The sequence below is a fragment of the Mesoplodon bidens genome, assembly GCF_964165515.1.
Source record: "Mesoplodon bidens genome assembly, chromosome: 16".
Taxonomy (NCBI): Eukaryota; Metazoa; Chordata; class Mammalia; order Artiodactyla; family Ziphiidae; genus Mesoplodon; species Mesoplodon bidens.
In genome coordinates, this window is record NC_138173.1 from 42398844 (window position 1) to 42426392 (window position 27549).

General features: G+C 33.2%; 1 protein-coding gene across 10 annotated transcripts in view; it reads left to right on the top strand.

Annotated features, from left to right (window-relative positions):
* VPS13B (vacuolar protein sorting 13 homolog B) overlaps window positions 1-27549 on the top strand; it is an 805800-nt gene that overhangs the window by 122474 nt on the left and 655777 nt on the right. For all 10 annotated transcript variants that reach the window (XM_081258369.1, XM_081258366.1, XM_081258373.1 and 7 more), the window contains one exon: window positions 25675-25856. In XM_081258369.1, the coding sequence (XP_081114495.1) occupies window positions 25675-25856 (182 nt within the window). The remainder of the gene's footprint in view (window positions 1-25674; window positions 25857-27549) is intronic.

Sequence of the window (27549 nt, forward strand, 5' to 3'; positions counted from 1 at the left end):
CAGTTGATAAGTCGATATGAACTTTAATAGGTATTTGTATCTGCTGATTTATTTATCACTCATGACCTAAAAGTTTATTAGATACAATGCAGTTCACTGTGGGAAACACTTAAGTTCTTTTTAAAAATAAAACAGCCCAAATTTCCAAAGTGAATTATAGCCTTTATATGAAAAAAGTTGAATATTTAAATAGGTAAGGCTTATGTCAAGGATGTGTAAGGCTTACTCTAAATATTGCCAAATTTGGTTTAAAATATATCTGCTGACATCTAAATGAAAATATTCCAATTAAATACTAAAAGCATGAGATCACAGAATACTAATATTTATTTGGATGTGATTTGCTTTTTTTGTAGTTAAGACCACTTCTACATTATTTCAGTGGTATTTTTGTTATGCTTTACAGAAGTATGTTGTTTTGAAATAGTTTCTTTAAATTGTTTTCCTTAGCAAATACAAAGTAAACTATAATTATTCTTAGCAACTCTAAATTGAAAGTAATCAGTACAAAACTCAATAAATTGAGATGTATCTTAGTTAAATGAAATGAATAAAATACCAGATAAAATACATCATATAATACTTGAATTAAATAGAAATCATATGAGAACTGAGAATTCTATTTAACTGTTGCAGTGAGTGAGGATTATGTCAGCTCTGTCCCCATTCATGGTCTCTCCCTTTCTCAAATTATACAAGCTGTTTCATTTGGACTTTTAAAATTCACATTTCACAGTTTCTTAAAGCACATTTATGAAGCTGTGTTTATATTTCATGCAGTAATGAGAAGAGCATATTTACTACAGGCCACAGCATTTGAAACAAAGGCATTTTATAGCACATTGAAAATTTTTTAGTTGGTACGTTTGAGTTAGTAATGAAAATCTAGATTTTACTTAAATCAGCAAAATAGTGTATACTTTTTGTTTTAAAATATTTCTAAATTGAGATATTAATTATATATGAAGCTGCAAACAAATAATATTTAATTTAATCAGGTTTGGCAATTTTAAAAATATGTGGCTTAACTAACATTTAAAAAAAAGTTATTTCTCTCCCATTTAAATGTTCATGTTAATATATTTTAACCTGAATGAGCAAGCTATTACAAAACTCCAGTTTCTTAGATTTTATTTTTTTTCAAAATATTTTGGTTACATTGTACCCTTCATTCTATATTACATAGTTTTCAAACATACAAAAATAAACTTTTCAAAAAAATTTTTTTCTTTTTTTTATATCAGGTTAACTTTAGGTCTTTTAGTTCCTTCGAACAGCACTGAAATGTATAGGGTGTGGTGAGAAAAGCAATGACCAATAATAATTAATGACATAAATCTTGAGCAGTTAATTTAAATTTTAACTTGACTCTTTTTTTTGATATGAGATATTTAAAAAAGGGCAGTAAATGGTTGGTTAAAGTACAATAAAGTATCATAGCATTGTTTTTGCTAGCAGAATTAAGCATTGGTCTACTGTCCATAGTTATTTTAAAAATTTCTACAGTGATAATGCTTTTAGGCTTTTAGATATATTCTTGGCCTTAACATTTTTTTCAAAACAGAAATGATAAACACTTCAACTCTTTCAAAATTTCTGATTTAAATATTAATATCTTATAGAAAAGTGCATATATTACGGTGTTTCATAACTGAACTGAACACTTGGTAACCAGCTGAAAGATCAAGAAACAGAATATTATCAGCATCCCAAAAGCCTCTCTCTTTCATCCTCCTCTAGTGTTAACCATTATCCTGGTATCTAATAGCATATATTCTTGGATTTAATATAAATGGAATCATACAACATATATTCCTTTTTTGACTGGTTCTGTCACTTAAAATAATTTGTGAGATTCATCTATACTGTGTAATGTAGTTTTTAGATAGTTTGCCTTTGTCACTATACAATGTTATATTGCATGAACATTGACGATTTACACATTCTTGATCTGCAGTTTTAATTTAAAAATAGGTGCCTGAAGTTTGTGTCAATTTCTTTTTTTATTCCTTTGCCATTTTTTCTTTCCCTTAAGATGCTTCAGTTGTATTAGGGGACGTTAGATGTCATTAAATATTTTTCATTTTTCTGTGTCTTGATGGGCATTGTGCTAAGTGTTGGGATTGGGGAAAGAATCAAGTAGAATGCAGTGAGGGTAAAAGATATCCCCTCACCAGGAAGACTTACAATCTAGTAGGGGAGGACACAGACACATATGAAAACAGTTGTCATTAAATTGCAAAATTGAGGCTTAAGCAGAATGTCTTTCTTGTTAGTTTAAAAAAATTAGAGAATTTCTCTAGGACCTCAGGAATGGCTTCAGAGAAGTGGCATTGGAATTGGGCTTTAATGGCTGAATCAGTTAGATACCCAGGTATTCAGAGGCTGGTTAGGGTGTAGAGGCTTCTAGGTGACAATATTGTCTGGACAAAGTCAGGGTTAGTCCATTTAGATCTGTGAAGGGATACAGTGGGGGAGGAATTTGGAAGACTACTTTGGGCCTGGACTTGTACACAAATAAGGATGTCTACACTTTTTAATATGAACACTTAAAAATAGTTAAACCAGTTAATCAGATATTCATTAGTCCCATTACTTTCGGATCAGGCTGTTAAACTACAACCATAATATAGTTTCAAGTTCACTTTCTCCTATAATTGAAGGTTCAAAAATGTGATCTTAATTATAAATAAATTTTGGAAGTTCAGAGAAAAATTACTTTGGCTTAGAAAGTCATGGAGAAAATGGAGAAGGTAACTTTCAAGCAGGTTATTAAAGAATGGGTAGGATTTGAAAGAGAATACTGTACTTTTTTAGACAGTGTTAGGCACTTAGTTTAACAAAGTTTTCATAACAACCCTGTGAGGTTAGGTGATATTCGCTCTTATAAAACTAAAAAAACTCAGAGAGGTTACCTAACTTGTCCAAAGTCACATAGTGGCTGGACAAGGATTCTCATGGAGGGTTATTTGATTCCAGAGTCCTTGATCCCTTCCTTACCCGAAAGGAGTGAAGATATAAATTATATTTTGTTAATCATCTTTGAAAAGCTCAATGTACTTTCTTGCCTTATAGTAAATATGAATTTCCATGTGTAGAGAGGCTAGTTATGATAGTACAACTAGTAAGTCTGAATTCTCCTAGTAGCAATTAATAGTATATAGGTACTACTGTGCTGCTCATCTTGTAGAATTGAAGTTTATTAGAGTTAGGTGGAATCTTAGATATTATCTCAATTTCTGAGTCTTTATGACATAGCTTTGATTTATTGTCATCTATCCAAGGCTTGAACATTTTATTCAAAGGGAGTTAGCTACTTTCTGAGGCAGCCAGAATCATTGTTGGGCAGCTCTAAAGCTCTTCCTCATATTGAATGAAAATCTGTTTCATGTTTCTTCTTTTTCATAATTATTGCTTATTTATGTCATGAGCCATTTTCATACTCACAGGAATGTGGGAAAACACGTATTTCTTTACAAGATTAAGGGATCCATCTAAGTATCCATTCCTTACGTAGCACAGTGCCAGATAGCTTGGTTTTGACTAGTGAAGTTATTGAACAGTTTATTTGTGGGAGGAAGATGCTTCTGTGGAACCTGTGTTTGAGTTCAGTGTTAAATAGGAAATACAGGATTTGGTGCTAGTAGGTTCATGGTTTTGATAGGGAGAGGTGATCCTTTTGCCTCCCCGAAATGGAAACTGAAGCAGCCATTTTTCTGCTGTAACACCAGAGTAAATGCTTTTAGGTTTAATGGAAGGTGGGCCCTTCAAGTATAACAAAAATGCCCATAATATTTATTAGCAAACAGAGAATAAGTAACCCACCCAACAGGACTGAAAATGGTGTTTGCTTAACTGCCCAGTTTGAGGCCTTAGGAACATAGAGTTGGGTGTTTTTAATGTTCCTGGAGATAGATCTTTTTAATTCCCTTGTTTCCAAAGCTGTGTTTATTTTCATCTGTCTGCTTTTGTGATTCACATTCTCTGTAGCAGAATGTCTTAAAACTAGTAAGATTTAACTGAGATGTTACTTCTCTTATCTCCACTTGAGTGGCAGCAGCCTCATTTTCAGCGTTGGTTCTTCTGGCGTCTGGAATATGATTTCATGGAACGTTTTGAACTAAAAAGAGACACCGACATCATCTGTTACAATCTTCTCATTTCAAAGATGAAAAAACTGAATCCCAGAGAGGTCAAGTTACTTAGTTAAGAGCACACAGTTAATATCAGTGCCTCGATTTGATTTTCACTTTCTTGATTCAGGGCTCCTTCAACTGTATCACACCGCTTTAAAAATTATTATTATTTTAATTTTTATCGTGGTAAAATTTTCCATTTTAACCACTTTTAAGTGTAAGCTCTGTGGCATTAAGTACATTCACGTTGTTGTGCTGCTGTTACCACTATTCATATTACCACTATCCAGAAATTTTATATTCTGTACCCATTAGAACAATAACTCCCATTACTCCCTTCCTTCAACTCCTGGTAACTACTATTTTACTTTCTGTCCCTATGAATTTGACTATTTTAGATACCACATGTAAATGGAATCATTGAATATTTGTTCTTTTGTATTTGGCATATTTCATTTAGTGTAAAGTTTCAAGATTCATCCATGCTATAGCATGTATCCGAATGTCTTCCCCTCCCCCCTTCCCCCCTCCTTTCCTTCCTTTCATTTCTTTTTAAGTTTGAATAATATTTCATTGTATGTAAATACCACATTTTGTTTATCTATTTATGCATCAGTGGACATTTGGATTATTGCTACCTTTTAGCTATTGTGAATAATGCTGCTGTGAACATGCATGTACAAATAATCTGTTCGAGTCCCTTCTTTCAGTTCTTTTGGGTATATACCTAGAAGTAGAATTACTGAATCATATGATAATTCTATGTTTAATTTTTTGAGAAATTGCTATTCTGATTTTCACAGCGACTGCACCATCATTCCCATCAACAGTGCACAAGGCTTCCAGTTTCTCCACTTCCTTACCAACTCTTGTTATTTTCCATTTTTTGATGATAGCCATCCTATTGAATATGGAATTATATCTCATTGTGGTTTTGATTTGCATTTCTCTAAATGTTAGTGGCTTTTTTTGAAGTATAGTTTGCATACAATAGTATGTTAGTTTCAGATGCACAACATAGTGATTCAGCATTTAAATAAATTATGAAGTGATCATGGTAAGTCTAGTGACCATGTTACCATACAAAGTTTTTACATTATTATTGATTATATATCTTATACTGTATATATATCCCCATGACTTATTTCTTTTATAACTGGAAGCTTGTACCTCTCAATCCCTTTTACCTGTTTCACCCACCCCCCTACTTCCTCCGTCTTTTCAAGTACTTATTGGCCATTTATAATCATCTTTGGAGAAACATATATTTAAGTCCTTTGCCCATGTTTAAATTGGATTGTTTTTATTGTTGATTTGAAGGTGTTCCTTATATATTCTGTATATTAATCCCCTGTTATATATATGTGATTTTGTAAATTTTTCATCCAATTCTGTGGGAGTGTATTGCTTTTCAATGTTAAGTCTGTCTACTTTAACTCCAAAGCCAGAAGCTGAGTTTATCTCCTTTATATCATTTACTTTTTGTTTGAAATGTTAACTTTTAGATTTGACACAGTTTTTCTTAAGAATTGGTATAGCTTAAGCAAGTAAAAAGTGGTAATGTGTTTATTTGGAGTAGGTCTACTTAATTTGAGGAAGAGAAGAAAGAGATGAATTTGTTAGAATTCTTTGGGTTGTTTACAAGTTTATCTTCACAGTATTTTTTGCTCTTACTGTTTGTGAGATGGCTTACTTATAATAGATTGTTTTTCTGCAAAATGATTTTGTAACTTCTTGTGGTATAGGGAGATCTTTTTCTGCTTAATTTTCTTCTCATGTTTTAAAGTTATATATCTGTTAAGCTCTGCAAAAGGTAGATATAGTGCTTGACATATGGAATTTATGTCTTTAGGTTATAGACAAGTTCAGTACTGCAAAATAAAAAACAAATGAACAATTAAATCAGATGACCATTCAGCTCGTTACTTTCTTTTATTCGGAATAGGTTAGGAGGACATAGAAGGTTTTAGAAATAGCAGGAAGGTTGGGTTCTTAGTACCTATTTTTAACATGAATTTATAAACACCTCATGGTTCCCATTCCGGGTGGACATATATATATGTCATGTTTTGAAATCCATATGCATATTTGCTTCATCACCTTTTTTATTAGCAATAAGACTTATTAATTATGGAAACTTTAAAAAAATAGGTAATGCTAAAGGAATCCAAAATTATTTTCGTGAGTATTATTTATTAAAAAATACTATCATAGCCCTAGTGCTCATTGCTATTCAATTTGAAATTGAAGAGAATGTTGAAATATAGCTCTTTGAAGTATTATCAAATGGTAAATCAGTTCAGCCAAGGCACATACTCTGATTACAAATTATTTCTCTAGTGATAGATATTAACGTTGAGTTTAACAATCTGATGATAGAGAATATGTTTTAACAAATACAGGCAGATATGAACACTTATCTGTGTATGGTCACATAGCTAAACATTTCAGGATAGGCTGGGATTCATATGTTAGTCTCTGAAAAATCCAGCATTGTTTGCTTTTTCGCTCTGTCACGTCCTCTTGAAATGGACATACATTGCAGATACAGGTTTCTGCTTCAAAGATAGGTGAATCAAGTGAATGAAAGATAGGCGAATCAAAGATTTCTTCATCAAAGTAAGATTCAAACTTACCGAAATATGTGAATGGCATCTATTCCAATCAAATAGCTGCACAGTTCTTAAAAATTTACAGATCTTTTAAAGAAGCTTAGGGAAGTTTGAAAGTGAGACATACAGCAATCTTCATTTGTCTTTGGCTCAATTCATGCATTCATTTTGTGTGTCAACTTTGAATTTCCTTAGAAAATACATTTTTTTGTCCATCTGAAATTTTAGATTGAGCGCACAAGAATGTCCTATCTTGTGAGACCCTAAGTGTGGGGTAAGTCCAAATTTTACAGCCTTAAAGGAAACAAAATATGCGTGCTTTATTTTATCTTATTAGCCTGCATATTAGAGATGGTTAAACATGATCACAATGAAAATAGCCCATCTGATCGATTTCTCCATTACATCATATGGTAAATTTGATTTGGAAAGTTCATAGTGCAAACTGTTCTCATTACAGTTTTCTTTTTTGATTTGGATAACTTGCTGAATTTTTTTTTCTTTTTTATTGTAATAGCTCCCTTTGTAGCAAATGGTTAGGTCTTACTTATATTGTGTACTAAGGTGCTGTATTTTTATATGAACTGTAATCTCAGGTCAGGCATACAACAGTGGACTCATGCTGGATGCTCTGTACTTAATGTGACTTAATCTTCCATCTTATGGGATTCTGTGTTGTGTGACTTGCCCTATTAATGTAGCCATCTTTTCATTATAAATCAAGCATTTCTTTGCATATTTCTTAGAATCTTTTTTTTTGTTTTTCTCATACTGTTTTTGTCTTCTACTGCCTTTTTAAAAATGCTTAATTCTTCTTTTGTGTCTTCATCGTGTTGATTAAAGCAGGGAAGGCTGACCAGAATAGACAGGATGCATATTTTCTTCAATTTTTGAACAATGTTCCCCAATCAGTTACAGTTTTTTTTTGAAACTCCAGGGAGTTTTTCCACTATGTTTGTCTGCCTTTTTGCATACTTGAGCTTGTTCTTTACTATTCATTTAGGTCTATTCCACAGATAGGTGATGAATGCCCAATGCGTGCCATACACTCTGCAGGGCCTGGCTAGAGATGCACCAATAAACAAAATAGGCAAGATACCTGCCCTCATGTCAGCAGAGAATACACAATAAATTAAAGGAATTTTAAGGAGAGAAAAACTGCTTTAAGAAGCAATATATATTGTCTTTTAAAATCTAATTATAAAATTGTCCTTTTTGCTGTTTTAGGCCTTGGAAGGATATGCTTACATAGTTTTTAATTGCATAATATTTTAACATTATTCAATATTTTTCTATTTAATTTTTATTAATGATTTATGTTTGAAGTGAAAACCATCTAATTAGTATTAAAGCAAACAGTGATTGGAACTGAAATATAGGTTCCTCCAGATAAGTGAAAACTAATTGAATTAATAAACATATTGTTTTTTTTTATTTTCCAGCTTTATATAAGCTTTTCTATAAATTTGATTTCTCAGCAGTTACTTTAACATGTACACAATCTCCAGTATTTATGGAGGTTAACTTATATTAAGGCCTTTAAGATCTATTTATAAAATGCACATATTTTTTAATTGTATCCTTGCTTTATACTCTTAACATCCACTTTTCTACATTATAATGTTTAGTGTGAATATACCTCAAAAATCCATAAAGTCCTTCTAATTAAAAGCTTTTTTAATTGTATTAAGATAATATGTTCATGTGAAGATACATTCTTTGACTACAAATTACTGAGATTAATTTTTCTGGCAGGACTTTCAGAATATCATTACTTCATCATCACAGCTCATGCTGATAGTTACTTTCTATATTCATTGAGAAATACTTGTATTTCTAATTTACATATAATTTATATTTGAAAAACTCATGAACAGAGTTATTTTTCAACTTATGTGTCTATGTGAGAAATTTGTGAGAATTTTAATAACATAGATTTAATATTAATAATTGCATATGTGTGCCAGAAGCAGTGCTAAGAGTCTTATATGCATTATCTCTTTAATCTTCATAGTAACGTTATGAGAGACACACTATTATATACATTTTATGCATATCTTTGTCTTAGCTTCTGAATGCTAATACATCTATAAATAGTTAAGCTAGAATTCAATTTTAGGTTTATTTGAATCCAGACCCAAGATTAGCAGTTCCTTCCACCATTGATGAGAGAGTGTATTGCAAGTTGGCATTAAGATCGCATCCTTAGACATCCTTTTATAGGAATAGCTTTGCCAACTTGTATTTATGTTATAGTTTTATTAAGGCATACTTTATATAATATAAAATTCACCGTTTTCACGTGTACAGTTCAATGATTTCTAGTGACTTTACCAAGTGGTGCAACTGTTAACATAAGTCAGTTTTAGAACATTTTCATCCCTCCAATAAGATCCCTCTTAACCCATTTACATTTAACCCCCATCTCCAGCCTTAGGTCATCACTAATCTCCTTTCTTTCTCCATATATTTATCTTTTCTGTCATGTAAATAGAATCATACAAAATGTGGTATCCTGTTTCTGGCTTCTTTCACTTACCATAATGCTTTGGAAGATCATTCTTAACACAGCATTGTCAGCAACTAACTTGTCTTTTATTCTACATCTCTATGTTGCTTTCTTTACCCGGGTAAAATGCACTGAGGCTTACAAATAACTGTCCTTACCGTTATCCAGAGATATTTAAATTCCAGAGTTGGATGAGGGGTTTTAAAACCTTGTTACAGTTGCTGCTGTTAACTGTGGTGTTCTAAGAATATCCTGTTGTGTCATTAGCCCCTTCTTCAATCTCAAGTAGACATAAACTTTTGCCATAATTTTTGAGAAATTATAGAGGTGGGGTTGGTGTTTGGATTCCTTCTTGCTCTGTGATTATTGGTATTAAAACTCATAAATATAGAATTTAATCTGTATCAGACTTGTCTGTCTTTCTCAGGGAGATGAATAGCTGGTAGTAGGTCCTTTTTTTTTAAGCTTTGGTAAATTAACTCAATTTGAAAATGTCTAGTCTTGTCATTATAGCACTTTATGATTTTTGCATCTTGACTAGTTTTATTTTTCACATCTGCATTTATGCCCCAGGACCTAGCATATAGTTGATATAAATATAAGTTAAATGAACCATTCTTGAATATCTTATGTTTTTATTCTCTCTGATAAATGCAAACATTCAGATATATGAGTGCTCTTGGAGTTTCTATTTCTAGATGTTAGTTTTTTTTTAGTTTCACTATGTTCTTTCTTTTAACTATTTTTTTGGAGGAATAATATTTGAAGGTGAACACTTAATTTTTAATACTTAATTTATTTCTCAAAGTATTCTTATTTTATTCTCATAAACTCCCTGTGAGTAGCTTTAAAAATCACAAAAATACTTAGGGGTCTGGTTACACCTGAAAATACTGTATAACTTTAGCAAGCTTTCATAGTACTTTAGAGCTGTGTAGAATGTGGTTTATAAAGTTCTCTTTAATGGTTTATAATATGAATTATACCAGTGTTTTCAGTAACATTATTTTCATTTTAAAATTAGACTATAATTTAAATACAACAAAGTTCAACAATTTTATGTGACAACAATTCAGTGATTTTTGACAGATGTATGTAGTCATGTAGCCACCATCAAAATCAAGATATGGAACATTTCTATCACCCCCCAAATTTCTCTCTTACATTCAGTTCCTTTTCCTCCCCCTGGAGTTTGTCAGCTTTTGGTGAGGGCAATTGGCTCATGGTAAAGGTGATGGCCTATCTCGATTCCCTTGTTGTAGGCTGACCAGGGCACGACTGGCTGGCAGCTTGTTAGCTAGCAGTTGCCCTGCAGATGCATCTTTTGCCCTGCATTCCTGCAGGAATGTTTGAAGCCAAAGAAGCCTGTCTGTGCGGTGCATTGCAGCACTCTGGCACCTGGCATCTGAGCTGTGGGACTCAAGCAGCCAATGGAGAGCACGGAGACTTCTTGCCACGGCTGCCATAAAAATTTCTTATAAACAAAACAAACAAAAAAACCCTTGGAGAGCTTGACATTTGTCCCTTGAAGTGGGTGGCCACGACAACTATGTATGTCTTATATGTAAACAACTTCTAAAAGTCAAAGTCTGACTGGAGCTGCTCGTGTAAAAAGAGAAACACGAAGTCTGCAGAAGACTGCAGTAGGTACGAGTCACTCATCTCCCACGGGCGACCAGAGGTGCTTGTTTTTCAAGTCAGTCGTGGCCCCTGCAGAACTGAGCTAGAGCTGAATCCTCCTAAAAGGAACCCCACATGCGAGGCCTAAATGGACGGTGGACGTCAACTCACTAGAGCGTCTTTTTGCAGTAGAAGCCAGGAGCTGCGGGAGGAGTCGCCTATGAGGAGAGAGTCGACTGTGGGAGGTCACAGGTTTTAAAAAAATATTTCAACCAAGAGCAACTTCAACAGAGAGTTTCTGATGGCAGTACCAGAAGGTTCTTCTACGCTTTCCTTTAAAATGGTAAATGACTTGATGAGCAACATTTTTAATGCAGAAAAGCAACACCTGCCAACAAGCTGTGAACAAACCAGCGCTAAACATGCAAGATTATGCAGACGCGAAGAACTAAACGATGAATTCCTAGCTTTAAAAATTCAAACTAAGGTTTCTGAGTGGAGAGCCTGACGTTGCTCTGTGAGACTCATCTAGGTCTTATTTTCTGCGTGAGTAGAGGGCACTGGTGGTCTTCTGATGTCTAGGTCAGTGCAAGGCTAAATGCCAAGACTTTATGAATAATTAAGGGCTTCCTATCAAAATGTTTGTTCAGCTTAAGGACAAAGGGTTTCTGTTTTCTGGTCTTAAGGAAGAATGCAAGGGTTTGATTGGCAAAGAAAGGAATGTGGGGACAGTGCCGAGAGGGAGCCAGGGGGAAGGGCCCTCACCTCCACGGTCAAGTGCCAGCACTTGATCTGGGCCAGTGCCCAGGAGCCCCAAATCTGCCTCTAGTCTGGGGAGTTTGTTAGGAAGTAGGATTGGGCCTTTAAGACAATCTTGTGTGTACCTTGTCTGCTAACAGCCTGACGATTGTTTACTAATACTCTTGCCTAAGTTATTTCACAGGGATTGCTCCCTGCTACACAGTGTTGAAATTACATTCAGAGATTAAAAAAAAAAACAACCAAAAAACACATGAAGAACACAACTGCCAGTAAATAGCACTTATCTTTGTACTAGTTAGGTTTTTCCCTTTGATTCTTTTAGGAAGGGCACAAAGAGCATGCAACATATGTTAACAACTGGAAAGTGTTGGTCCAATGAGAACAGGTTTTCTTCGATTTTGCTTTTGGAAAATTTGGTATTTTCAACATGCAATTTTATGATCAGTTGGGTATAAAGTTGTATAGGTAATTATGATCCATCTATTTCCCTTGTTAAAAGTTTTAAACTTAGTAAAATTGTTTAGTGGTAGCCAAATGAACGTTTATAATTCCTTCTTAGATTATTGCCTTTAAATTTGATCTTTCGGCACTGTAGAATATTACTATAAGACTTACATCTCTTTCTATGAGAAGAATAATATTAATACTAGCCTTTTCTCAGTATTTGGTTTTACCTATGTACAGTGGGAGACATTTTGTACTGTCTCGATGTCTGTATATAATATGACATCTTATATTAGTGACAATATCTTTTAAATACATCTGTGTTTCATGATTTTTTTTGGAACTGAAACTTGAGTATATTCAAAAGAATTCTAAGTTGTTAGTATACAGTGTATTTATTAAAAGAGAAATGTCTTGGTTAGAAATCACTAAATTTAGTCTAAGGGTTGTTTTTGTTTTTGTTTTTAATAATTGCCTCTAAATTTCTTTCTTGTGTTTGATGATTTAATCTCTTTTAATATACTAACTTGAAATATAGGAACAAATAATCATTGGAGGTCCCTGTGCTCAAAAGATCATACAGTGCATAGTTAGTAGAAGAAGAAAATCTCTAAGAACAGCATCGTAATACTCTTGTGTAGCATTTTGTACTTATTCCACTACATACAGTGATTTATTTGAACCTCACAACCAACCTTTGGAATAAACAAGTCAGGTATTATTATCTCTTTTATAGATATGGAAATGCATGATTAGGGAAGATGATACTGTGGATCGAGAAAGATGAAGTCACTTGTTTTAGTTGTTGCAGAGGTCTAGTTTAGTGTTGGTATTGGAGCCATTAATAGCATGTTGGTAGCTATTAGCAAGTTCTTGATAATAGGTTTGATTGTATTCTTCATTATGATTTATAACTTTAAAAATATTTTCAGTTTCCTAGATGAATTTGTTAATACTTAGCACTTTTTAAGTTTCAACTGGTTAACTAGTCATTTGTTTGTTTTAAAAATAATTTTTTGGTAACTATCATGTGAGAACTGTTGTGTCATAGGCCTTGGAGTCCCATTATGAATAAGATATGGTCTTTGCTTTCCCTAATTATGTCCTTCTCCTGCCTAAAATACTTTGCTTCTCATAGCTTTTGTGGTAAAGATTAAGATCTTTAAAACTTTAAGTGATGTCCTCCATGGTCTAGCCTCTTCTTGGCTGTCTAGATTCATCAGAGTATCTTCCTCTCTATCCCCTCCCACCTTCATGCCTTTTTCATTGTTTCTTTTTCAGCCAAGTCTTTCACCATATTGTCTCAGTAATCAATAGCCTAAATAATTTTTACTGACTCCTCAGATATTGGCCCAATTGATATTTTCTCTGACTAGATCACATCTTCCTAATATATTCTTTTTTTTTTTTTTAAATTTATTTATTTTATTTTTATTTGTGGCTGTGTTGTGTCTTCGTTGCTGCACGTGGACTCTCTCTAGTTGCGGCGAGCGGGGCCTACTCTTGTTTGCGGTGCGTGGGCTTCTCATTGTGGGTGGCTTCTCTTGTTGCAGAGCCCGGGCTCTAGGCCCGCAGGCTTCAATATTTATGGCACGTGGGCTCAGTAGTTGTGGCTCGTAGGCTCTAGAGGGCAGGCTCAGTAGTTGTGGCGCATGGGCTTAGTTGCTGTGTGGCATGTGGGAACTTCCCGGACCAGGGCTCGAACCCATGTCCCCTGCATTGGCAGACGGATTCTTAACCACTACGCCACCAGGAAAGCCCCCCTAATATTTTCTTTAATGGGATATTCTTCCTATTTTTCACCGTAGTTTTCATAGAAGTGATTTTTACACTGTGTTTTGTGATTATTTAATAGCTTTTTCCATTCTTTTTACATTAAGTTCAATAAGGACCATCTCTTTTTCTATGGAGGACATTTATCTTCAAAACCTTGAAACTGTGGAAAGCTCAAGTAAATACTTATTGACATGCAGTTGGTAATTTTTCAGCCATTTTAGTGCTTTTTGGTTGTCTGATTGATTAGATTTTAGATTGTATGCTCTTTTGACAACCAAGTTTGTCTTCTTTTTACTTACATAATATATGTAAAATGTGCCCTTGGCCAAAGCAAAAACCAATGACTTTAATTAATTACTGAAATTGAACTAAAATTTTAGAATTCTCAAGATAATATTTGAATGTTTTTAATTACATATATAAGATATATTACATGAACACACTTCCTCTCTCTCTTTTCCTGAGTAAACATTTTTATTTAAGTAGATGAACTGTCTATATTGAATAACTTATCTGGGAGATGATGAGATTAATGAAGAGATAACATTTTCCTCCTTTTGTATTTAGTTTGTTTGCTACCACCTGTAGTTCATTGTAAGATTTTGAACTTTATATAATAATCAAGGCATTCATTATATTTTTATTTTAGTGTTAGACAAATTTTACTTCTCATTTTTTCTGTCCATTTGTTTTCTCATATTTAAGTTCAAATATTTACTTCAGAAATTTGAAAAATGATAAAATATTTTCAAGTCTCAACACAGCAGGATATAATTTGTATTTTACAGCTATTTGCAAATGCTAAAATTATTGTAATTAAATAAATATAACAGTTAATACTTGTAGGGATGTTGAGAAAGCGATGCACTGATACACTGCCTATGAATGTAAATCTTGATTCAGACAGCAAAATGTGAAGCATGCATTAAAGAGACCAATGTGGAAGAATATGTACTGATATACAAAGATCTTGATGACTAGGACATATTGCTTAGTCATAAAAAGCAGGCTGTAGACTTTTAAATATGTATATCTCCATTAAAATTATAAGTGTATCTATGAATACATAAAATCAATAGAGGTCTGTTGGTATGTATGCTGAATTCATAAAAAGTGGTTATCTGTGGGGAGTGGAGTGGGATCAGGAGGAGGAAAGAGGAGCTTTAACCTTTCATTTTACCTACGATTTAGGTCAAAAATTTTTTTCCCTTCCACGAGTATTGATATATTGTGTAAGTTGAAGAGTCGTTGTGTGCAGAACTAAATACACATTTCTTAGGTTTTTAAACTGCTTTCATTTCTCAGTTGAGTTAGTGAGTTTTGTACTCATTTTATTTTGGAAAAAGTGATCTAATCTTATTTTACTGTACAGGATATGAGTAATAACAAAAATACATTTTTGGAACCAATTTGTACATTCAGACCTTGCATTTGGGGACTCTGTATAAATCTTTAGATCCAGCTGTTGCTGAGGATATTCTTTCAGTTGCTGTGAGGTGTGTTGATTTTAAAAGAATGGATGGTTGTTCCTGAAGTGTATGCATGGCAAAAAATTTATAGTACTGCTGTGAGTGTGAATGGATTGTTTAAGTTAATTCCTTTGCATCGAGTAATAAGAATCACTTCCATGTTTTTTATTTAAACTTTCAAAAGAAGAATTTTTTTTTATAGCAGTGCCAGATTGGTCCAAAACTTTTGTCAGCTCCGTATTGTAATTTGTCAGCAAATGGAACAGACAGAATCTTTTAAAGTGTTTGTTAATTAGGGCATATTTATTTTCAGTCTTTGTTACTACACAATCAAGACCTACTTGTTTCTATTTCCTTAAATTTATCCTGGAGTTTGTCCAAGTTGAGTTTTAATGAGTTGTTTATCCCGCTAGTTACATTAGGATTTATTTTTCCCTAGAGAATAATGTTTGAATTGATAGTTTTTTAAACCTATTCTGTAATATGAACATATGTTCAGACTAGGACTTCTGGATATGTGAAATAGGCATTTGTTAAATAAATTATTTTATTTTCACCAACTTAACTGTTAAAATGTAGGTTTAGTGATATTTCAAAAACATGAGGTAAGTCCAGAAGTTGTTAGATAATTTTAGTGTGAATTTTATTGAGCTGTTTTATTTTATGCCGAGTTTAAATAAATTTGTAGTGGTATAAATCACAAGGAAAATTATACTTTTATTGTTTATTTTCATTGACTTTTTAATGAGCCCTCCAAATAGCTTAAAGTTGTAAAAGCTATTGATTAAAAATTTCTGAGGCAAATACAGTATGATGGTATGGTTTGATGAAATGGATACATAGGTTTTATTATTTTCTATACTAGTTAACCTGTTGGAAGTATCTCAGAATTGACAAAAACAAAAGAGGAAAAAACCCCTCTTCATTGATATTGTTATACTAGCAGGTACATTCTATAGTCTACCATCTATTGCCAAATCATTTATAAATGGTTTATTTTAGTTCAAATGCTACTGGAATATTAAACAGAAGTATAATAAAATGTACTTTTATTTGCAGTCAGTTATAGCTGGAAAATAAACCACAAAAACATGCCATACTTGTATGCTATAATTTACTTGTTTATTGTTGAATTCTGGCTTTTGTAAAGTGAGTTATTTCCTTTGATGTTAAATTAAATTGAACCTGAAGGAGAGAACTGTCCCCTACTCTTGGGCAGTATTAAAATGTAGACTAAATTAATCTTTTTGAATTTGCATATGTTTAAGTTTTTATTCAAGTCTGTGTTATCCATTTGGGAATCATTTTATGTGACATTTGATGGCTTGAAAGAGTACCGTATACAGTAGCTGAAGTTTTTATGAAATAAGTAAAGACCCACTTGTAAAAAGAATCCTGACTGTAATTTTGCCTTATAAATAATTATTGCTGTAGTTATAAGAACATGGCTCTTGCTACACCATAGGACTTCCTAAACACCACGGAATATCTGGCTAAAGATAGAGTGGCTAGATTAATTATACATTTTTATATTGTAGGTTTCCAAATGTCTGTTCTGTTTACTTAGTATCACTACTGGTAAACTGTTGTGCTTTCGTTTTTGTTTTTGTTTTGGTCAAGAATTTTGAACAGAAATTTGAGAACATAGTAGAAAGAGAACCGCCACTCAATTTTTAAACCTGTAATAAAAGACAAGAAAGTGACGTAAAGAATGGCCACAATGTTAGAAAAGCAAAAGGAGCCAGTAGTGATAATGAAATATAAATTTATGAATTAGATTCTATTAATTTTTCTCCTGCCTCATTTGATCTCTGTTATCTCACCTGCTTGGTTTAAGGAATCTTCTATTCAGTGCATTTAAAAAATTTATTTAAAAAGATTTAAAAAATGAGTTTTGGCCCCACTGCATAGCATGTAGGATCTTAGTTCCCCGACCAGGGATCAAACCCACGCCCCCTGAATGGAAGCGTGGAGTCTTAACCACTGGACCGCCAGGGAAGTCCCTTCAGTGCATATTTATTTCCTTGTCTGTTTATTACAATCCTTTGATTTTGTGGCAAAATGTGACCAGGCTTGTGGATTGAACGGTAAATCTAGGTAGAGCCACATACTGCTTTTAAATATTTGAGAGCTGTATGGACAGGGTGGTAGGTGTGTTAATGTGTAACTGTATATTTAAATTATGAGGCATGCTAATTAAGAGAGACAGATGATCCCAGGGTTTTGTTTTTATTTTGTTATTTTCGAGTAAGAAAGGGCAGTCGTTAGTTGCTTGGACCAGTGTTCCTAGGAACAGAGTTCTGAATACTTCAGGGAGGTTTTAAATTTTAATTGAGATAAAATCCACATAGCATAAATTTACTATTATAATTATTTTAAACTGTACGATTCATTGGTTTTTAGTATATTCACATTGTTGTGCAGTCATCATCACCATCTAACTCCAGAGCATTTTCAAAACTCCATAAAGAAAACCCTGACTCTATCCGTGATTCTGGATGGAGAATGCCACATACAGTATGTGGCATTTTCTGTCTAGCTTCTTTTACTTAGCGTGTTTTCAAGGTTTCTCCATGTTGTGGCATGTATCAGTACTTCATTACTTTTTATGGCCAAATAATAACTACTTTATAGTGATATACCACATTCTGTTTATCCATTTATCAGTTGCAAGTTTGGGTTGTTTCTACTTTTTGGCTAATAAGAATAATGTTGCTATGAACATGCATATATGAGCTCCAATATGAACAACATTTTCAGTTCTCTTGGGTATATACCTAACAATATAATTACTATATTTACCTTTTTGATGAACTGCCAAATTGTTACACACAGTGGTTGTACTATTGTATATGTCTACCTCCAATGTATGAAGGTTCCAGTTCCTCCCCATCCTTGCCCCAAGACTCGTTATTTTCTGCTTTTTTTTTTCTTTCTTCTCCTATTATGCCTATCTTAGTGGGTGTGAAGTGGTATCTCTTTGTGGTATTGCTTTTCATTTCCCTAATGATGTTGAGCATTTTTTAAAGTGCTTATTGGCCATTTGTGTAACTTCTTTGGAGAAATGACTGTTTATGTGCATTTTTTAATTGGGCTGTATATCTTTTTGCTATTGAGTTGTGGGAATTCTTTGCATATTCCAGGCACTAGACCCTTCGTAGATATATGATTTGCAGATTTTTTTCGCCATTTTGTGTGTTGTGTTTTCACTTTCTGGATGGTTTCCTTTGATACACAAAAGTTTTAAATTTTGATGAAGTCCCATTTATCTGTTTTTCCTTTTGTTGCTTTTGTTTTTGGTATCATATTTAAGAAATTGTTCTTTAAGATTGTGAAGATTACACTTATGTGTCCTTCTAAGATTTTATGGTTTTAGCTTTTTGATCAATTTTGAGTTAATTTTGGTATATGGTGTGAGGTAGGGGTCTAAGTTCATTCTTTTGTATTTCAATATGCAGTTGTTCTAAAACCATTTGTTAAAAAGACTATTAATTCCCCACTTATTGGCCTTGACCATTTGTCAGAAGTCCATTGACCATAGATGTATGGGTTTATTTCTAGACTCTCAGCTCTAGTGCACTGATTTATATTTTTATGTGTATTTGATTGCTGTACCTTTGTAGTAAGTTTTGAAATTGGGAAGCATGAGTCTTCCAACTTTGTTTTTCTTTTTCAGGATTGTTTTGACCATTCAAGTTTCCTTGTAAATCCATATGAATTTAATTAGTTTAGGATTAGTTTAATCATTTATTCAAAATAGATGGGATTTTGATAGGGATTGTATTGAACCTATAGCTTAATTTGGAGAGTACTGTCATCTTAACAGTATTAAATTTTCCAATCAATAAACATGGGATGTCTTTCCATTTACTCTTCTTTAATTTCCTTCAACAATGCTTTGTAGTTTTCAATGTAAAAGTCTTACACTTCTTTGGTGAAATACTTATTCCTAAGTATTTTATTCTTTTTGTTGCTATTATAAATGGAATTGTTTTCTTAATTTCCTTGTCAGATTGTTCATTTTAAGTGTATATGGGTATAAAAGTGATTTCCATGTAGTTACCTTGTATCTTGGAACTTAGTTGAACTTGTTTTTAGCTCCCTTCATTGCTGTGTGTGTGTCTGTGTGTGTGTATTTATAGTTTTCAAGGTATGAGATCATGTCATCTGTGAGTAGTGATAGTTTTACTTCTTTTTTTTAACAATCTGAATGCCTTAAAAATTTTTTTTGCCTGGTTTCGTGGCTGGAACCTTTACTGCAATGTTGAATAGAATGGCAAGAGAAAAATACTTGACTTCTTCCTGATCTTGGAGAGAAAGCTTTCAGCCTTTCACCACTAAGTATGATGTTAGTTGTGTGTTTTTCATAAATGTCCTATATCATATTGAGGAAGTTCTCTTTAGTGTGTTGAGTGTTTTATATTATGAAAGAGTATTGGATTTTGTCACGAACTTTTTCTGTGTCAGTTGATATGGACATGTTTTCTCCCCTCTTCTTTCTATAAATATGATGTATTGCATTGAGTTCTTGAGCCATTCTTTTATTTCTGGGATAAATTTTAGTTGTCATGGTGTATAATGCTTTTAATCTTCCAAATTTCATTTACTGGTATTTTACTGAGGATTTTGCATTTATGTTCACAAGGGATATCGGTGTGTAGTTTTCTTGTGTTGTTTTTGTCTGGCTTTGGTACCTGGGTAATACTGATGTTATAGAAGAAATTGGGAAGGATTCCCTTCTGTTCTTTTTTTTGCAAAAAGTTGAAGAGTATTGGTATTTTTTTCTTCTTTAAATGTTGGTAGAATTCACAAGTGAAGCCTTTTGATCCTGGACTTTCCTTTCTTGGGAGATTTCTACTTTATTTTTGAAGAATAGTTAAGTCGGAATTATAATTATGATTATTTTTAAAAATAAATTTATTTATTTATATTTGGCTGCATTGGGTCTTCGTTGCTGTGCGCGGGCTTTCTCTAGCTGTGGCGAGGCGGGGCTACACTTCGTTGCGGTGCACTGGCTTCTCGTTGCGGTGTCTTTTCTTGCTGCAGAGCACAGGCTCTAGGTGCACGGGCTTCAGTAGTTGTGGCACATGGGCTTCAGTAGTTATGGTTCGTGGGCTCTAGAGCGCAGGCTCAGTAGTTGTGACGCACGGGCTTAGTTGCTGCACGGCATGTGGGATCTTCCCAGACCAGGGTTCGAACCTGTGTCTCCTGCATTGGCAGGTGGATTCTTAACCACTGTGCCACCAGGGAAGCCCCGGAATTACAATTATTAATTGACAGTTCTTTCTTTCAGCACTTTGAATGTTTCATCCCACTGCCATGTGTCCTCCATGGTTTCTTCTGAGGAATGTCTTCAAAGCTCAACCAGGCAGTTTTCAACTCTGCCACCTTTTCTTGTTGTGCATACCCTGAAAGTCAGCCAGAAGTGAGAGCTTAAGGCCTTTCTCTTGTCTTTTCTCTGCAAGTGCACAGTGCTTAGCATGTGTGTGGCCTTCTGTATTGCCAGGAAGGTGTCTGAGCTTTTCAGTGTTTTTATTCCTGAAGGCATAATTTCCCAGCCTTTCTAAGATTTTGGTTAGTCTCTTTTTTTGCCCCTTGTCTTGTCTATCTATTTTTCCAGGCAGCAAGGACTACTGCAGTACATTTGCCTGTATATGTTTTCTACAAATGCTCCTGGGTAGTTGTTTTAGTATTGGGAGAGTTCTGAACTAAGAGAGAGAAAGCAGGCTCTTTGAGTTGGTTCTCTAGGTAGCCACCAGACAGGTCAGAACAAACAACCACAATTTCTTTTTTTAAATTCATAAATTTATTATTTGTTAATAAATCTGGCAGTCATGGCTGTTAATTTTTCAACCACGCATATGAGACCAAGAAGTACTGGAGCTCTTCCACTGACTTGACATTGAGATCCTACAAATATTTATACCTTTTAGGAATACAGAGACGTCAAGTAACAGTTTATCAAGACGTACAGGTCGTACTGGGGATAAGAGCTATTTGGTACTACTGCTGAGCCTGGGGGCCAGGGGATGTAACATGGGTAAATAAAAATACCACAAAGTTCACTGTTCCTACTGAGATTGAGCTGTTTAAAATTTTTTTTTAAATTTTACTTTATTTTTATTACGTGTTCCCGTGTTTGTTGCAGGCTTTTGGTTAGTTTCTAGAGTTCTGAAAAAGTTGATTTTTGACAGTTTTTGCCAGCTTTTGTGTTGCTTTTATGGAGGGACAGACTTTTGGCTTACCTTACTCTACCATCTTCGTTGATACAATTCCTCTTTTGGAGGTTTTAAGTGAAGTTTATTTGTTTTTGTTTTAATTTAAAAATGTTTTTAATTGAAGTAGAGTTGATTTACAGTGGTTCAGGTGTACAGCATAGTGATTCAGTTGTATATATGTGTATGTGTGTGTGTGTGTATATATATATATATATATATATATATATATATATATTCTTTTTCAAATTCTTTTCCATTATAGGTTATTACAAGATGTTGAATATAGTTCCCTGTGCTATACAATAGGTCCTTGTTGTTTATTTTATATACAGTAGTGTGTATCTGTTAATCCTAAATTCCTAATTTATCCCCCCCTTTCCCCTTTGGCAACCATAAGTTTGTTTTCTATCTCTGTGAGTCTATTTCTGTCTTGTAAATAAGTTCATTTGTATCATTTTTTAAGATTCCATATGTAAATGATATCATATGATATTTGTCTTTCTTTGTCTGACTTAAAAGTGAAGTTTATGTCTATGAGAAGGTAAGAAATAATTTGATAATTCAGTGTCGGAGCAGGGAGTGGAGGTAGTTTGATACATTGATAATGCTCATATCTTACCTTCACATTTTAAAAATGTTTTATGAAATTAATTCATTTTGACATAGTTTGTGATTTCTATAGTCCATTCTTGAAGTATTGCAGTTTCTGAAATTCTTTTGAAAAAATAATGATATATATATCTCAAAGGACCAAACAAAACAATAGAGACATTTATATAGGGAAAAAAGGGAAAAGATCACATAAAGTCATCCTCTGTTATTATCTTCCAGCAATGAATATTATCAATAATTCTATCCAGAATTTTTTATCTCAACATACAAACACATGCAGACATACTTTTGTGTGTGGGTAACCCACCACTTCCTGCCATTACATGGAACCATATTATAATGCAACTACATACATTTTTACCATATTTCAGCATATTCTTTCATATCAGTAGGTTCGTCTAACTTCATTCTTTTTAATATCTGAATAGTTTTGCATCAAATCAATGTGTCAGAATTTATTCAACGATGAGATTTTCTCAGGTTTAGGCTATTTTAAATAATGCTGAAAACACTGTCTTTGTGTAAATATCCTTGCAGGCTCCTGTGAAAATTCTTTTCAGATAGATTCCTAGAAGATGAGTTAGAGTCTGAGAGGTCTTGCTAATCTGAGAGGTTAAAAGAGTCATACATTGTTTTAGTTTGAATTTCCCTTTTTACTGGTGAGACTTAAGAGTCTTTTCATGTTTATGGGTCATTTCTAAATATAACACCTGCATTTTTTCCTCAACCATTTCAGTGTATCTCACAGGAACCTGTACATAACATTGTTATAGCACTCATTATGTTAAATTATAATTACTGGTTTACTTGTCTCACTAGATTCTGAATTCTTTGAGTGTAAAGATAGTGCCTGTATCTTCAGTTCCTAGCAAAGAACCTTGTATCTGTTAAGCTTTAAATATTAAATGTAATTGATTTTCACTATAGTCATTTGTGGTAGATTGGGCAGGGATAATTATACTTGGCTTTTAAAGTGGGAAGTGAAGCTCAGAGAAGTTATATATATCTTTTTCCTAAAAACATGAAACAAATAAGTGATTTAGCCAGAATTGGAATTGATATTTTAAAAATTTCATGTCCTACTTCTAGTACCTTAAATGAAAAACTTTGAAAATAAGGGTAAAGAGATTTAAAAATAAAAGTAAATTCAAGGAAAGTGAACCCTATGGAGTCAGACTTTGATGCAGTCTCAGATGAATGGCTGTGTAAAGCCTGTTCTGGTATTTCTTATGGATAATAACCATGGAAAACCAACTTCATTAATGAATTAGGTTATTATCAAACTGCTGCAACCACACTGCCTTCCTTGCCATTGCTTGGACTTGCCAGGTTCAGTCCTACCTCAGGACCTTTTCACAGACTGTTCATCTGCCTGAATCACTCTCCAGAGATACCCACACAACTGTCACTTACCTCCTTCAAGTCTGCTTATGTCTTGCTTGGAATTAAACCTATCCTTTTAATATGATGTACCCACCATATATGAAATTGCTCCCTCTTCAGTAGTTCCTATTCCATCCTCTACTTTTTCTGTTTCCAAGAGCATTTCTCTTCTAACTTCCTTATATCATTTGTTTACTTATATTGATCAACTTTTTAATTTGTTTCCTGTCCCCATTAGAATATAAACTATGAGGACACTGGGATTTTAATTTTCTGTTTTGTTCATTGATGTTTTAAAACGGCTAAGATACTTCCTAGGTAGCTAGTGCATAACTGCTACAGAATAGGCAATTAATAAATATATGCTGATTTTATAGATTTTCTAGAGAACAGCTTTAAAATGAAGCTTGAAGACCAGCTAGGCCTAATCTGAGACCTAAACAGTCAAAGTCACAGCAACATTATAACTCATTTTTTAATAGACCTAGGAACTGCAAAGTAAAAATCCAGTCTTGACTTTGAAGGATATTAAGTTTATTAGCATGGTGGTTCTCAGCTGCAGTAGCAATGGCTAGAAAAGGAGCCCATTGACTTGAAAGATGATGAAATTAAAAGTATACCTGGAAAATACAAAGGTAACCAATTGACATGAGACTCTGTTGGTATCTCAACTGTATAGGACTATTGCTTGAAATCCCTTTATATTCTTCTTATGGTTAAATAGTGCACATATGCTGATTGTTTTTACTAGTCTGTAATGGACAGGTGGGAGGATAGTATAAAACAAGGGAAGTTCTGGAGAAGGACTGGTACCTCCATGTTACATTTATTGGAACGAATGCCCATAGAATTCTTTTCTTTATCTGCTCTTTTCTCCAGGAACACTGATTATGTATATTGTCCTTTTCTGTCATCCATATCAGTGTCCTTTCTAAAATCATTTTATACTTTTTCAAAAGTTTTGTCTTATGCGACTTTCTGAATTTTATCTACTATGTTCTTAATTATATTTTATGTTTTTAATTTCTAAATATTTGAGGATTTTGCAGATACCTTTCTTTTATTAGTTTATAGTTTAATTCCATTGTGATCAGCACATATAGTCTGATTTCAGTCCTTTTAATTTTATTGAGACTTGTTTTTGTAAATGTAAATTGGTGCAGCCACTGTGGAAAACAGTGTGGAGATTTATCAAAAGGCTAAAACTAGAACTACCATATGACCCAGCAGTTCCACTCCTGGGTATAGATCCAAAAAAATAAAAACACTAATATGAAAAGATATGTGCACCCCAGTGTTTATAAGCAGCATTATTTACAGTCACCAAGATATGGAAACAATGTAAGTGTCCATCTACAGAAGAATGGATAAAGAAAATGTGGTGCATGCGCACATACACACACACACACACACACACTGGAATACTACTCAGCTGTAAAAAAAGAACGAAATTTTGCCATTTGCAGCAACATGGATCAACTTGGAGGACATTATGCTAAGTGAAATAAGTCAGACAAAAACAAATACTGTATGATATCATTTATATGTGGAATCTAAAAAATACAACAAACTAGTGAATATAACAGAAAAGAAGCAGACTCACAGATATAGAGAACAAAGTAGTGGTCACCAGTGGGGAGAGGGGGAGGTACAAACTATTGGATGTAAAATAGGTTCAAGGATGTATTGTACAGCATGGGGAATCTAGCCAATATTTTGTAATAACTGTAACTGGAATTTAACCTTTCAAAAGTGTATAAAAAACAAATTTAAAAAAGGGAATAAGGCAGATCTGCTAGTAAATCCTATTTTAAGTGTTAATTGGTATTATTTTCACTGTTATTTTTGATTGACTTGATTTAAAAAATATAATGCTTGAGCTGAATATATGTGTATGAATGTGTGTGTGCACATTATTCTAGTTTGTATTTTTATTTTTTATTATTGTTAGAGGTTCTGAAATAGTGAAACATATTTAAAGTTAGTAGAATTGTGTATCTCTTTGATTTAATCTAATTAAAATAATTTCTGTGTATACCTTTTCTTCCCTTGCATCCTAATTTACTTTATATGGTGTTGTTTATAAATGTTATTTAATATATTGTTTGTTATGCTTTGTATTTTCTTATGCAGGACCAAAAGATCTCAGATTGCTATAACTGAAGGTATATTTGAACTTCCAAATCTCACAGTTCAAGCTACAAGAGCACAGACACTTCTGTTGCAAGCAATTTATCAAAGTTGGTCTCATATTGGAAATGTCAGCTCTTCAGCAGTGAATGAAGCTTTGATGAATGAAGTTTTCCAAACTATAGGTAAGAACACACTCTTCTTGACAAGTGTATGGAAAACTCTTATTAGAGGTGACTAATATTTTATCATTCAAATTCATGTGTATAGCATGATCAACTTAAATTGTAGTGTATTTCTATGAAAGCAGATTTTTATAGCTCCTGTGTAAAATCCAAGATATGAGTTAAGCCATTCAGTTTTGTTCTCTGCCACCAACTTGTGGATATATTTTGTAGTTGCAAGAGATTATTTTTAACCAGTTCCTTGTACAATTCATCCCTTGGCCTTACTTGGATAACTTTTGAGGGGATCAGTCTGTATGTTTGAAATGATAACCAAGTCAAGTATAAATACAATATGTTTGATTATGCTGGTAGAGTGGAATAAAATTCTTAATTATAGTACTTCGGCAATTCATAAGCAAGTTAATTTTTTTAATGTGGAAAATATTAGTCTTACACCCTGAATGAATGAACTATGGAAAACTAAAAATCTGCTTTGATGCCAGTATATTATCTTCATCTTATCACTCACTTTGTAGATAAACAAGAAAAATTGCAGAAGGCTTGCTTCTTTTAGTTGTTTCAGCTCAAAATAATGTTACTTTTGTCAGTGACACAAAAAAGATATATTTTTATTAAGTGCAATCATGCTTAAAATGATAACGTTATTTTTATCTTATACTTCATTTGTTTATTAAAATAAAACTGGTTTTGTTGTTATAAGATGCTTTTTAAGGTTTTAAGTTTAGACCTTACTATGGGGAATATCTTATAAATTCTTAAAAAATGCATTTTAATTAGAGCCTTTTTATTTGATACAGCCATTGCCTAATGTAAAATTGTACAGTTGTTTTGGAGCAGGTTTTTAGGATTCTGTAAAGAAATTATGGGACAAATGTTTCATTTGTTTAGAAGTTCTTAACTTGGGGCTTATGAAAGGGCTTCAAATTCTGTGAATACCCTGAAACAGTATGCAGATCTTATGTGTGTATAAACATATACCCCTAAGGTCACACATATTTATGTTCTCTTTTTGAATTGATTCTTTTATTAAATGTAGTGAGTCTATTCCTTAGAGAGTCTTTTGACATATCTATTTTTTCTTATATTAACATAGTTACAATTAGCTTTCGTTTGGTTGGTATTTGATGTAATTCCCTTTGCATTCTTTACTTAAAACCTATCTGTTTTTATCTTTAGGTATATGTCCTGGAAATAACGTATAACTAGATATTATAGACCAAGTTTTCTAATCCGCCTTTTAGCTAGTAAATTCAATCCATTTATACTTGTGACTATAGTTTTTTTTTGTCTTTGTTTCTATCACCTTACTGTTGTGTTTCCTTTTATTATGATTTAGCTACACTACTTTTTAAAGAATTGCTATTATTTCCAACTTAATATCCTCTTTACACTTGTTTGGAATTTGTATACTCCTATTGACTTATTATTTTTTTAATTTTTAAATTTTATTCATTTTTTTATACAGCAGGTTCTTATTAGTCATCCATTTTATACACATCAGTGTATACATGTCAATCCCAATTGCCCAATTCATCACACCACCACCCCCACACCCCCACAGCTTTCCACCCTTGGTGTCCATACGTGTGTTCTCTACATCTGTGTCTCAACTTCTGCCCGGCAAACTGGTTCATCTGTACCATTTTTCTAGGTTCCATATATATGTGTTAATATACGATATTTGTTTTTC